This window comes from Staurois parvus, unplaced genomic scaffold, assembly GCF_062004578.1.
Source record: "Staurois parvus isolate SC_StPar_1 unplaced genomic scaffold, SC_StPar_1.0 ptg000079l, whole genome shotgun sequence".
Lineage (NCBI taxonomy): Eukaryota > Metazoa > Chordata > Amphibia > Anura > Ranidae > Staurois > Staurois parvus.
In genome coordinates this window covers 186,106-198,484 of record NW_028317875.1, presented here as the reverse complement: position 1 = coordinate 198,484, position 12,379 = coordinate 186,106, and the positions used below count along the sequence as shown (strand labels likewise).

Genomic DNA, 12,379 nt, shown 5'->3' with positions numbered 1-12,379 from the left:
CAGTCCGCCCCTGCATACAGGTACATAAAGCTTTATTCTTCTGTTTATGGAAGGTGGGGTCCTTCTTCAGGTGTCCACTTTGCTGCCTGTGCCCTGTGGAAACTTCCGATTGACTTTTCAGCAGTGGGGTTCTCTCAGGATCCACCAGAGTGATGGCAGTGCAAGCGGACTGTTAGGGACTTGCCAGGTACATCAGCAGTGTTGGATTAGCCGTCCCCTGCACCCAGAACCCGTGCCGACAGGGGATCAAGGGACACTAGACCAAGGTGAAGGTAAGAAAAGGGAAAAAAAAAAAAAATGTGCAGGACGGTTCATAGGGGGGTTGGCTCATACTTGCCTGGAGACGAGCTTCAAAATAAAAAATTCTATTTGGGTTTAGGGAAATGTTGCTTTTAATCAAACGGGTTCTGGAAACAAAAACGTTAATTGGCCCCTACAAACCTGCAGAGGAAGGTAGGCCATAGGGGCCCCCGAGTCACCGGCAGCAGCTGCGGCTCATGACAAGGGGTCAATGCTGACCCACCGCTGCAGATAATCAGGCTCATTAGCCCCGGTCACAGGATGCATAATGACTGCGAGTAAGCGATCGCTCAGGAAGAGGGAAGATGCCGTGACACAGGTGATGAAGCAAAGCTCACCAAACGCATTTGTTTTGGTAAATGTTAATCGCGTGGATAAAAACGTGAAACAATAAAAAAAAAACACGGCAGGATTTTTAAGCGAACGCGCGGCCCCGTGTTATGAAAAATGAAGGCGCTCGGGGCCTAGCCTAAGAACTCGACGCCTCTGCCAGCATCACAAGGAAACAAGAAAAATGAAACCAATTTAGCTCCAGATTAAGAAACAGAAACTGGAGATGAATCAATTTAGCCTGCCGGGCCGGGGCGCCATATATCACGGCTCAGCGGCGGAGTAGTTAGCAGGCAGATGGTTGCCGAGCCCTCCCCTTGCTAAGGCCCGAGCCTAGTTATCAATTCATTTAACAGATACACTCACACACACATCCACCTGGGGCAGAACGTCCGGGCAGGCGCAGGCTGCAACTATTTATTACCGGGAAATCCAGTCTTCCTAAGATAGTAATAAGACTGTCCCATGAGGAGGACGACTGATGACTCCGGAATGCGGAGGGGACATTACACCGGCAGTGATGAATGGGGCCCGCGCCATCCATCACTAGATATCAACAACTAAACTACAACTAGCCGTGTCTTCACATGGATCTCCGGGAAGGATAAACGGGAAGTGGAATTATTGTGGCGGTGTCACGTCACCGGCTGAAGTCCGGATCATCAATAACACTTCGGGTTTATTTATGTTCAAAAAGGACACCGAAAAAATGTTTTCCTCTCTATCGAAACCGTGTCACCGCCGGAGAAATGGAAAAACAGTTATAGGAGAAGCAGAAAAACTCCATAATAACCAGTTTCAAAATTTAAAAAAAAAAAAAGCGTAAAATCAAACTTGTATAAAATGTGGAGGATCCATCTGAAAAAGTGTAAAAAAAAAACCAAACAAACAAAAAAAAAAACCATATTACAGACAAAAAAGCGTAACATCAAATTTGTACAAATTGTGGAGGATCCATCTGAAAAGTGTAAAAAAATATTACAGAAAAAAAAAAAAAGTGTAAAATCAAACTTGTATAAAATGTGGAGGATCCGTCTGAAAGTGTAAAAAAACCAAAAAACCAAACCCCCCCCCCAAAAAAAACCCCCCAAAAAAACAAAAAAAAAGGGTAAAATAAACTTGTATAAAATGTGGAGGATCCGTCTGAAAAAGTGTAAAAAAAAAACAAACAAAAAAAAAAACCATATTACAGACAAAAAAGCGTAACATCAAATTTGTACAAATTGTGGAGGATCCATCTGAAAAGTGTAAAAAAATATTACAGAAAAAAAAAAAAGTGTAAAATCAAACTTGTATAAAATGTGGAGGATCCGTCTGAAAGTGTAAAAAAACCAAAAAACCAAACCCCCCCCCCAAAAAAACCCCCCAAAAAAACAAAAAAAAAAAAAAGGGTAAAATAAACTTGTATAAAATGTGGAGGATCCGTCTGAAAGTGTAAAAAAACAAATTACAGAGAAAAAAAAAAGCGTAAAATCAAACTTGTATAAAATATAGAGGATCCATCTGAAAAAGTGTAAAAAAACAAAACAAAACAAAAAAACCATATTACAGACAAAAAAGCGTAACATCAAATTTGTACAAATTGTGGCGGATCCATCTGAAAAAGTGTAAAAAAAAAAAAAAAAATATTACAGAAAAAAGAGAGTGTAAAATCAAACTTGTATAAAATGTGGAGGATCAGTCTGAAAGTGTAAAAAAAAAACAAAAAAAAAAACCCCCCCCCCCAAAAAAAAAACAAAAAATATATTACAGAGAAAAAAAAAAAAAAAAGTGTAAAATAAACTTGTATAAAATGTGGAGGATCCGTCTGCAAGAGTGTAAAAAAACAAATTACAGAGAAAAAAAAAAGCGTAAAATCAAACTTGTATAAAATATGGAGGATCCGTCTGAAAGTGTAAAAAAACAAAACAAAAAAAAACATATTACAGACAAAAAAGCGTAACATCAAACTTGTATAAATTGTAGAGGATCCGTCTGAAAAAGTGTAAAAAAAAAAAAAAAATTACAGAAAAAAGAAAGCGTAAAATCAAACTTGTATAAAATGTGGAGGATCAGTCTGAAAGTGTAAAAAAAAAACAAAACAAAAACAAAACCCCCCCCCAAAAAAAACAAAAAATATATTAGAGGGAAAAAAAAAAAAAGTGTAAAATAAACTTGTATAAAAAGTGGAGGATCCGTCTGAAAGTGTTAAAAAAAAAAAAAAATACAAAAAAAAAAAAATACAATTAAAGCTGAACTCCAGCCTTCCCTTCAGTCTTATGTAGCTGTACAGTCCAGTAGAAGCAGGTCAGATAAAGTCCGCCTCATTCCCTGGCAGGAGGACATCCAGCATCATCTAGTCCTTTCTCCCCCCACCTGAATGTCCCTGGCCCGCCCCTTTCATTCATTGGATTTCAAGTGGCTAAAAAGGTAGGTTTTTTTTTTTTTTTTTTTTAACCTTTCTCGGCAATTATTATTATTATACAGGATTAATATGGCGTCAACAGTTTGCCCAGCACTGTACAAAATGAAGGTAGACATTACAGTTACAATACAATTTGGTACAAGAGGAAAGAGATGGCCCTGGTCCTGGGAGCTTACAATCTAGGAGGAAGGGTCGAGTGATACAAAAAGGTAATAGCTGTGAGGTGAGGGGGGATGAGCTAATGGAGGAAATAAATGGCGGTTTACTAGGTAGAAGCAGAATAGACTTCTTTAAAAAGAACGTTTTTCAGGGATCGTCTAAATGTGGATAGATTAGGAGACAGCCAGAGAGGTTGGGGTAGAGAGTTCCATGGGATGGGAGAAGCTCAGGAGAAGTCCTGGAGGCGAGCATGGGAGGAGGTAACACGGGAACTACAGAGCAGAAGGTCTTGGGAGAATCGAAGTAAAACATAGGAGGTAAGTAAAACAGGTTTGGTATTTAAAAAAAATATCAGAAAGCTGGGAGGATCCAGACAATATTGTCGGGATCCTTTAAAAGCCTGCAGCGGCTCTGCCACCAGGCAATAGCCTGCCATGAGTTAACTCTGGGTCACAGGAGAACAAAAGTAAGTGTACCCCTGTGACCCACAGTATGACTTTACCCATACTTCTCTTTAAGAGTCGTGTCAATGGCCTTATGCTCACGTCCATCAGGTTTTCGATTCCCATATGAAAATGCAGAACGTAATTGAAGGAGGTTAGAAGGCGGTCAATGAATTCGGATTAACCTAGGAGCCTGAAACTGGAGGTCAAGAGCCCAAAGCTCACCAAACACAGGCCCTAAAAAGAGACCCTGTCGCCTTACCCATTCAGATCCTTTACAAAGACACGGTTCCCTTTCTCCGGATCACACATACGAGTGTCATACAGTATGCATGTCAAACTCCAGTAACAAATGAACATTTTTTTGGGGTGTTCTGAGACTTTATACTTTTCTTATTCAATTGCTGACCTTAACTTACTCATAAAAATGAAATTATAAACAATGACAGATGTGTTCATAATACAGCCAGTGTGTGATCTGACAATAAAACGTTCACCCTGTACGGGGAGACAAAGCTCCCTCGGGGGTGGTACTCGCACGCGCGGGGTAGACAACGCTCCCTCGGGGGCGGTACTCGCACGCACGGGGTAGACAAAGTTCCCTTGGGGGCGGTACTCGCACACGCGGGGTAGACAAAGCTCCCTCGGGGGCGGTACTCACACACATAAGATGCAAAGAGTCACTACTCACTTTTCTATGTCGCTGTTCTTGCACGTTTTCTGCATGGCCTCCTGTTTACTGCTCTCCCCGTTACTCGTCGATGGCATTTCTAGGAGTAGACAGTGAGACAAATATTACCAATAATCTATATGAAATATGTACGGAGCAGGGGCCGACTGACCATTTGGAAACTCGGGCACTGCCCGAGGGCCCGGGGTCACTAGGGGGCCCCATGAGATGCCCCTGGTACCTTTTTCATAGGCGTTTTTGAGTTTGGGCAAGGACACAGGGGCCCCATGAGTTGTCAGTCCACCCCTGGTACGGAGGATGCCACTACAGCCCCCTCTTTATGGACAGGTTAACCCCTTCACGCCTAAGGGTAAAACAAATTTGCAAACTTTTGCAACATTGCCATGCGTTAGTAAAACCGTCCATAATCACCACAACTACTTCGTACATCCAGGTGGATTATACCGCGTTTTGTTCACGACAAAATTGGGCTTTCATCTGGTGGTAAATGGTAATGGGTATCTCCTGATTTTTTTGTTTTATCAAAAGAAAACTGGCCCAAAATAGTAAAAAAAAATAATTTATATATTTTTTTTAATTTAGCGGTTTGTTTCTTGTTACTACCATAACCTACCACCAAAGAACAACCCAAAATAAATTTTCCAGCCCTTGACGATCGCAACGATACCATCTATGTGTATGTTATTCGTACTCATATACACACACACACACACACACACACACACACACACACACACACACAGATATATATATATACATACGTGTGTGTGTGTCTGTATGTATATCTATCTATATACCTATCTCTCTATCTATATCTCCTGACCTTTGACCCTGGCCTTTTGACCTTGACCCAAACACTTACCCTGGCACTGAACTAGATCAAACCTTAATCTGGGTATTTTTTCTTTATTTTTTTAATATTTATCTTTTCTTTTTAACATTTTTTTTCCCCCCTATGCAAGGAGTTACCCCCGGTTCACGGGACGCGTTTTGCGCGGGCACAAGAGTCCATTAATTTGACTGGACTCCAGTGCCCCGTGACACACAGGGAAGAAGTCCCTGCACTTTTTCTGAAAACGCAGCCGAGGTTCCCAGTATCGTTGCAATTTCCAGTGTGGGCGTCGTGCCAATAGAACTAATGGCACCCGTCCGCAGGTCCGCATTCCACTACGAGGGTGGTGTGGCTGCACGGATTTTCGTGCAGATCCGCAGCAGCACCACCCAGAGATGTGAACCTAGCCTTAGAGAGATACATTGCACCTCTCTCCTCCATTCATAGAGAGAGAGGAAAAAAAAAAAAAAAAAAAAAAAAAGAGGGCGGTCTATACAGTGACTGATCGCTGTGATAGCCAATCAGAGGCTATCACAGAGATCATGTGACCTGGAATCGGGAGTCCGGGTTCCGATCGTTAGAACGGGACCCAGGGCTCTCAGTGACACCCCGGTCTTTGTGCTGGGAGCGCGCTGTGCGGCATACTAAAGAGATGTGTCCACGGTGATCACTCGTCATATTATAAATGACAGACAGAGCTGACACTCACCATCACTGGCCCACTTCGAGAACTCTGTTGTTACTCTGGTGCTGGGAGTACCACCACTGCAAGAAGAAAAAAACATGTGATTAGCAATTCATTAGTGAAGGTTCAATATATCAATATGTCAGACGCAATGGGGTTCTTTACTTTCAAAGCAGTGTGAAATAATATTTATATATACAGTGGGTATAGAAAACCCCCCCTTTAAAATAATGACAGCCTGAAATGAAGACAGACACAGTTTTTGTTTTATCCAGCTTTGTACTCCCAAGACTCTAACTTCATAACTTCACTTATAACTTCCAAGTGAAAGATATAACACCATCATGTGAGAAACTTTACAAAAAAAGGTCAAAAACAGAATCACTGAGTTGGAAAAAGGACCCCCCCCCCCCTACAAAAAAGTGACTTGTAAACTCAATCTGGTGCAGATAATCACCTTCTCAATGGCACACAAAGCCATTTGACTTTCAGCTGTGGTCATTTTGATTAGCTCAGCATGAAAAGAGCTTTCCTGGAGCATTTCAGTCCCTGGTAGTGCAACTGAAGCCAACAACCAACTATGGGTGGCCCAGCACTGTCACCAGGATCTATATGTGCGTGTGACACCAATATCACCAATCCTGCACAAACGTGGCTTGTATGGGAGGGGTTGCAGGAAATAACCGCTCCTCAAGAAAGGCCACATGCCGCCGCCACCACTAAGCTTTGCCAAAACGCACCTTGAAGATTCTGAGGCCGCATGGAGAAAGGGGTTCAGGTCAGATGGGACTAAAATGGAAGGGTTTGCCCTCAACGCCCAACGATATGTCTGTCGGAAATCCAACCCAGCTCACCATCCCTACCGTACAGCATGGAGGGGGGAATATCCTGATATGGGGGGGGGTGGGTGGTAACATCCTGTTATTGGGGGGAGGGTTCTCTGCAGCAGGGACTAGAGCACTTGTCAGGATAGAAGGAACAATGGATGGGGCAAAACACCATCACATCATTCTGGGGGGAAATCTGCTGCCCTCAGACAGAAAGTTGTCAATGGGAAGAAGATTCACCCTCCAACATGACAATGAGCCGAAGCACACAGCACCCCCCAGTGGCTGGAGGAGAAGGGGAATGTCCTTGCATGGCCTAGTCAGAGCCCAGACTTCAACTCCATTGAAAATCTGTGGAATGATTTGAAGACTGCCGTCCACAAACGGGTCCACAATCGGTCACCATCCAGCGTCGCTGAACCTGAGCCGTTCTGCCAAGAAGATCGGGCAAATATTGCAAAGTCTAGATGTGAAAAGTTAGCAGAGAAATCCCAACAGACAAAAGGCTGGAATTACAGCAAAATGGGCTTCAACAAAACGCGGACACAAGGGGGGATCCTTTTTACAACTCATGGATAAAACAAAAACCGTGTCTGTCTTCATTTCAAAGCAACAAAATGTGATTATTTTAAAAGGGGGGCAATAACTTTCTATACCCCCTGTGAAGAGCAAACCAGTGTCACATCTTTGTGGTGAATATTTAGACCCCGTTCACACCGGTCATGTATGGTGCAACGTGTAAATATTGTGCATGCTGCATCCTCGATGAGCTTTCATCAAAATGAATGTTCTAGAGTTTCATAGCAGCCTGTAAAATGCACCGAAAAACGCACCGCAGAGATGTGAGCCGACCCTCATGGAAGAACAATGTGCGGCAGAAGAGCAGGACTATAAAATGTGTCAATTCTTTTCTAGCGGTTGCGATGTAAACGCACTTTATACATTTCAGACACAAACAGGCTGCACTTCCGCTGTTTTATTCCTAAAGCGTATTTTCAGCACTTGGGTGGTGTGTTCTGCACATTTCAGATACTCACCCACCAAGGGGATCCAGCGTTGTCCTTCTGAGATCCTCATCTCTTCTACCACCGGCCCAAAGACTTCACAAAAAGAAAAACAAAAAAAGAAGAAATTTTAAAAAGTGGAGAGGAGGGATTCCTTCATTATGGAGGAGGTGACCCCTGTGACTGCAGATCTACAAATACCATCTACCATACAAAGAGCTGCACATGCTCACTTCAACACTGCTCCCCGAAGTGCCTCTCGCTCCCTGGCTTCTCCAGGCTCCTCCCCGGTGCATGGGATGATATCCGCTTCCGTGTACCTAGATGACGTCACTAAGGAAAACAGACTTGGGCTGAAGAGGCAAAGAAATGTAACGTGTATGTAAACCCAAACAATCACGAAGTTGTGTGACGAAACGCGTAAGAGCGTGATCAAGCGGTGACGTCATCGCGTACACCGTTGCCACGTGGCTGGACCAAGTGACTGCAACTACGTCATCTGTTGCTGAGAGCGGCTGGTGAGACGCCACTGTGAGAGCTGGAGATGGTTTGCAGCTATATATTATTGCATGCTGGGTTTTTACCTTACACATTGTGAGTTTGTTTTTGTATTTCAATAGTTTTTATTAGTTTTAATCAGTATAAAACAGGCAACAAAACATGCCCCCACAGGGGCTATCAATTGCACCGATAAGATGTGAGTTTGTTTTTAACCTCTTCACGCCAGCCACACACAAATGTGCGGCCTCCCGATGTCTGGGCCTAGACGCTGAGCGGCCGCACATTTGTGTGCAATTAAGAAAAACATACGTGTGAGAGCGCGCGCCCTGCGGGCTCCCAGGACACATGTCCGGTACTCACGGAAAGGTCACAATCTCCTCTTTCGATTGGGACCTTTCCCGATCATGTGACCACCGTGACGGTGAATCACGGAGGTCACATGACCCTAAAACCCCACCTCCCGGCTTCTGAAACCCTAAAAGGCTCTGGTGCCAAGGGGTTAAGGGGGGTATTTTGATACAATAAACGATATTCTGCTATGGCGAGTGTTCTTTATTTACCTTCGTATGGAATTGGATTACACTTACCTTGATGGAGTCTAAATGCATCACCCATCTGATGAATGATTATCTGGATGAATCGTTTTTTTGATGAATCTTCCGCATCTACTGATATTTGATTGAAATGCTGATTAAACACCAGCATCTGGTGAGTTAGCACTTTGATGGGGTGTTGAGCACGGAGGAATTCACGCTTTTGGCGAATATATTCTTTGAAGAAAATGATATGTGGACTACACTTTATTATGGACTTGTCATTTTTGATATCTCACATTTTTGGCACATATTTTTTTGGTGGCAGTTTATATTTATATAGGGATTCATTTATTTTGTTTATATATTATTTAAGGGCATACATAGATTTGAGAGCGCTGTTTGTGGTATTTCCATTTAGTTATACGCTTTCTTATTGGTTTAAAATTGCAGCTCTAATCACATATTTGATGAATAGGAATTTGATTTTTATTATATTGAGTCAGGTTTGGCGCGATGTTGTAGGCCAGGGCTTGAAATTTCCAATCGCCTGCTCACCAATGGCGAGTAGAAATTATGATGGGGGCGAGTGTGTCCCCCAGGGCCGTTTTGCTGAGCAGGCTCGGAGCTCAGGCCGGATCTGTCATTGGCACTGGGAAGGATGAAACACTATCCTTCCCACTATTAACAACGATGGGGCACTATTCCCCCCCATGACATCAACAATGGGGCGCTATGCCTCCGGCTGACAGCAGCAATGGGGCTCTATTCCTCCCACTGACACCCACAATGGGGCACTATTCCTCCCACTGACACCCCACAATGGGGCACTATTCCCCCCCAATGACACCCCACAATGGGGCACTATTCCCCCCCAATAGGGCACTATTCCCACCCCAATGACACCCCACAATGGGGCACTATTCCCCGCCAATGACACCCCACAATGGGGCACTATTCCTCCCCCATGACAACAATTGGGTACTATCCCTCCCACTGACACCAACAATGGGGCACTATCCCTCCCACTGACACCAACAATGGGGCACTATTCCTCCCACTGACACTAGCAATAGGGTTGTGTTCCTCCCACTGACACCAATGATGGGGCACTATTCCCCCACTGACACTAGCAATATGGTTCTATTCCTCCCACTGACACCTACAACGGGGCACTTTTCCTCCCACTGAAACTAGCAATATGGTTCTATTCCTCCCACTGACACCAATGATGGGGCACTATTCCTCCCACTGACACCAAGGATGGGGCACTATTCCTCCCACTGACACCAAGGATGGGGCACTATTCCTCCCACTGACACCAATGATGGGGCACTATTCCTCCCACTGACACCAATGATGGGGCACTATTCCTCCCACTGATACCAATGATGGGGCACTATTCCTCCCACTGATACCAATGATGGGGCACTATTCCTCCCACTGACACCGATGATGGGGCACTATTCCTCACACTGACACCAATGATGGGACACTATTCCTCCCACTGACACCAACAATGGGTCACTATTCCTCCCATTTACACCAAGGATGGGGCACTATTCCTCCCACTGACACCAATGATGGGGCACTATTCCTCCCACTGATATCAATGATAGGGCACTATTCCTCCCACTGACACCAACGATGGGGCACTATTCCTCCCAGACACCAACGATGGGGCACTATTCCTCCCACTGATACCAACGATGGGGCACTATTCCTCCCACTGACACCAACGATGGGGCACTATTCCCCCCACTGACACCAACGATGGGGCACTATTCCTCCCACTGACACCAACGATGGGGCACTATTCCTCCCACTGACACCAACGATGGGGCACTATTCCTCCCACTGACACCAACGATGGGGCACTATTCCCCCCACTGACACCAACGATGGGGCACTATTCCCCCCACTGACACCAACGATGGGGCACTATTCCTCCCACTGACACCAACGATGGGGCACTATTCCTCCCACTGACACCAACGATGGGGCACTATTCCTCCCACTGACACCAACGATGGGGCACTATTCCTCCCACTGACACCAACGATGGGGCACTATTCCTCCCACTGACACCAACGATGGGGCACTATTCCTCCTCCTACTGAGCACAGGTGCTATGTAATTCTTACTCCCACTGGCCGCCAAGGATGAGGCATTGTTTACTCCCATTGGGCATTTTCTACAGTCTGGCCCCCTTCAATTCTGAAGGACCATAAACTGGCCCTAAAGTCTAGGGAACCCCGATTTAAATCATACACACCCCCTGAAGCGGAACTCCAGGCACAATTAATTTTCAGGGGGGAAAGGTCGAATTCTTCAGGTTTTCTTTAAACAAAGGTGAAAGCAAAGCAACGGATACAAATTATTCAATATCAGGGGCGGACTGACCATTTGGGATGACCCGGGGTCAGTAGGGGGCCCCATGAGATACCCCTGGTACCTTTTTCATAGGCTTTTTTGAGTTTGGGCAAGGACACAGGGGCCCCATGATCCCCTATTGCCCGGGGGCCCCATGAGTTGCCAGTCCGCCCCTGATATTGAATTACACACACACAGTGTATTGAAGCGGAGGAGGGTCTGCCTTCATTAGAAGAGACGGTGCCCATCTGGATTTCGCATCTGCAGGGGCAGCCAAGTGCAGCTCTAGTGCTGGGCTGAGACATGTTTTGCACCCGCACTTTGCTCACGTGTTCTGTCGGGGTGAAGGATCTCTCAGTTCTTTTGAGCTACTGGAGAAACGACTGAAACGGAACATCACGCTGCAGCGCCATTGTCGTGTGGCGATAGGATCGGGGTTATCCCGGAGCACAGCTGAGCCCCTCAGAGGATTGTTTGAGTTCCAAAAAAAAAAAATCTTCACGGGAGCTCTGGCCTCCAGAATGGCAGACGGCGACCCCGTCACAGAACAACATGCTATGACACAGCTCGCAGAATGGATTCTGGCAAGGCGCAGCAGGGCAGCAGGTGGCGCAGTAAATATGGCTGCTGTTTAAACAGCGGCTGTGGACAGAATCAGCAGCAGAAGTGTTTGCCTATGGAAGATCAGACACAGGACATGGAGGAGACAGGAGAGGGATGTCAGCCCCCCCCCCCCCCCAGAATAACAGAACGAAAAAAAAAAAAAAAGGATACTGTGCTTTGCCGTATTCCAGTGTGTCATCGCCATCAACATCCAAGTCGGCGTCGCTGTCGTGCGTTTCTTTACTGCTGCACATGATAAAGCCGGATCCTGAGGAAGGAAGAAAATCAAATCACGTAAAGAACACTTTCCTAAACATGAACACTGACATACACATGGATAGAAGGCTACTCTGACACCATACACATGGATAGAGGCTACTCTGACACCAAACACATGGATAGAAGGCTACTCTGACACCATACACATGGATAGAAGGCTACTCTGACACCAAACACATGGATAGAAGGCTACTCTGACACCAAACACATGGATAGAAGGCTACTCTGACACCAAACACATGGATAGAAGGCTACTCTGACACCAAACACATGGATAGGATGCTACTCTGACACCAAACACATGGATAGAAGGCTACTCTGACACCAAACACGTGGATAGAAGGCTACTCTGACACCATACACATGGATAGAAGGCTACTCTGACACCAAACACATGGATAGGATGCTACTCTGA

At 45.2% G+C, this 12,379-nt stretch overlaps 1 protein-coding gene across 1 annotated transcript in view; it reads right to left on the bottom strand.

Annotated features, from left to right (window-relative positions):
* The window catches only part of RNF220 (ring finger protein 220), a gene marked incomplete at its 3' end in the record, with an annotated part of 181,596 nt that overhangs the window by 30,149 nt on the left and 139,068 nt on the right, over nt 1–12,379 (bottom strand). The window contains exons 8-12 of the mRNA XM_089669555.1: nt 11,857–11,953; nt 7,909–7,995; nt 7,709–7,771; nt 5,869–5,924; nt 4,328–4,406 (exon numbers count right to left, since the gene is read on the bottom strand). Of these exons, the coding sequence (XP_089525681.1) occupies nt 4,328–4,406; nt 5,869–5,924; nt 7,709–7,771; nt 7,909–7,995; nt 11,857–11,953 (382 nt within the window). The remainder of the gene's footprint in view (nt 1–4,327; nt 4,407–5,868; nt 5,925–7,708; nt 7,772–7,908; nt 7,996–11,856; nt 11,954–12,379) is intronic.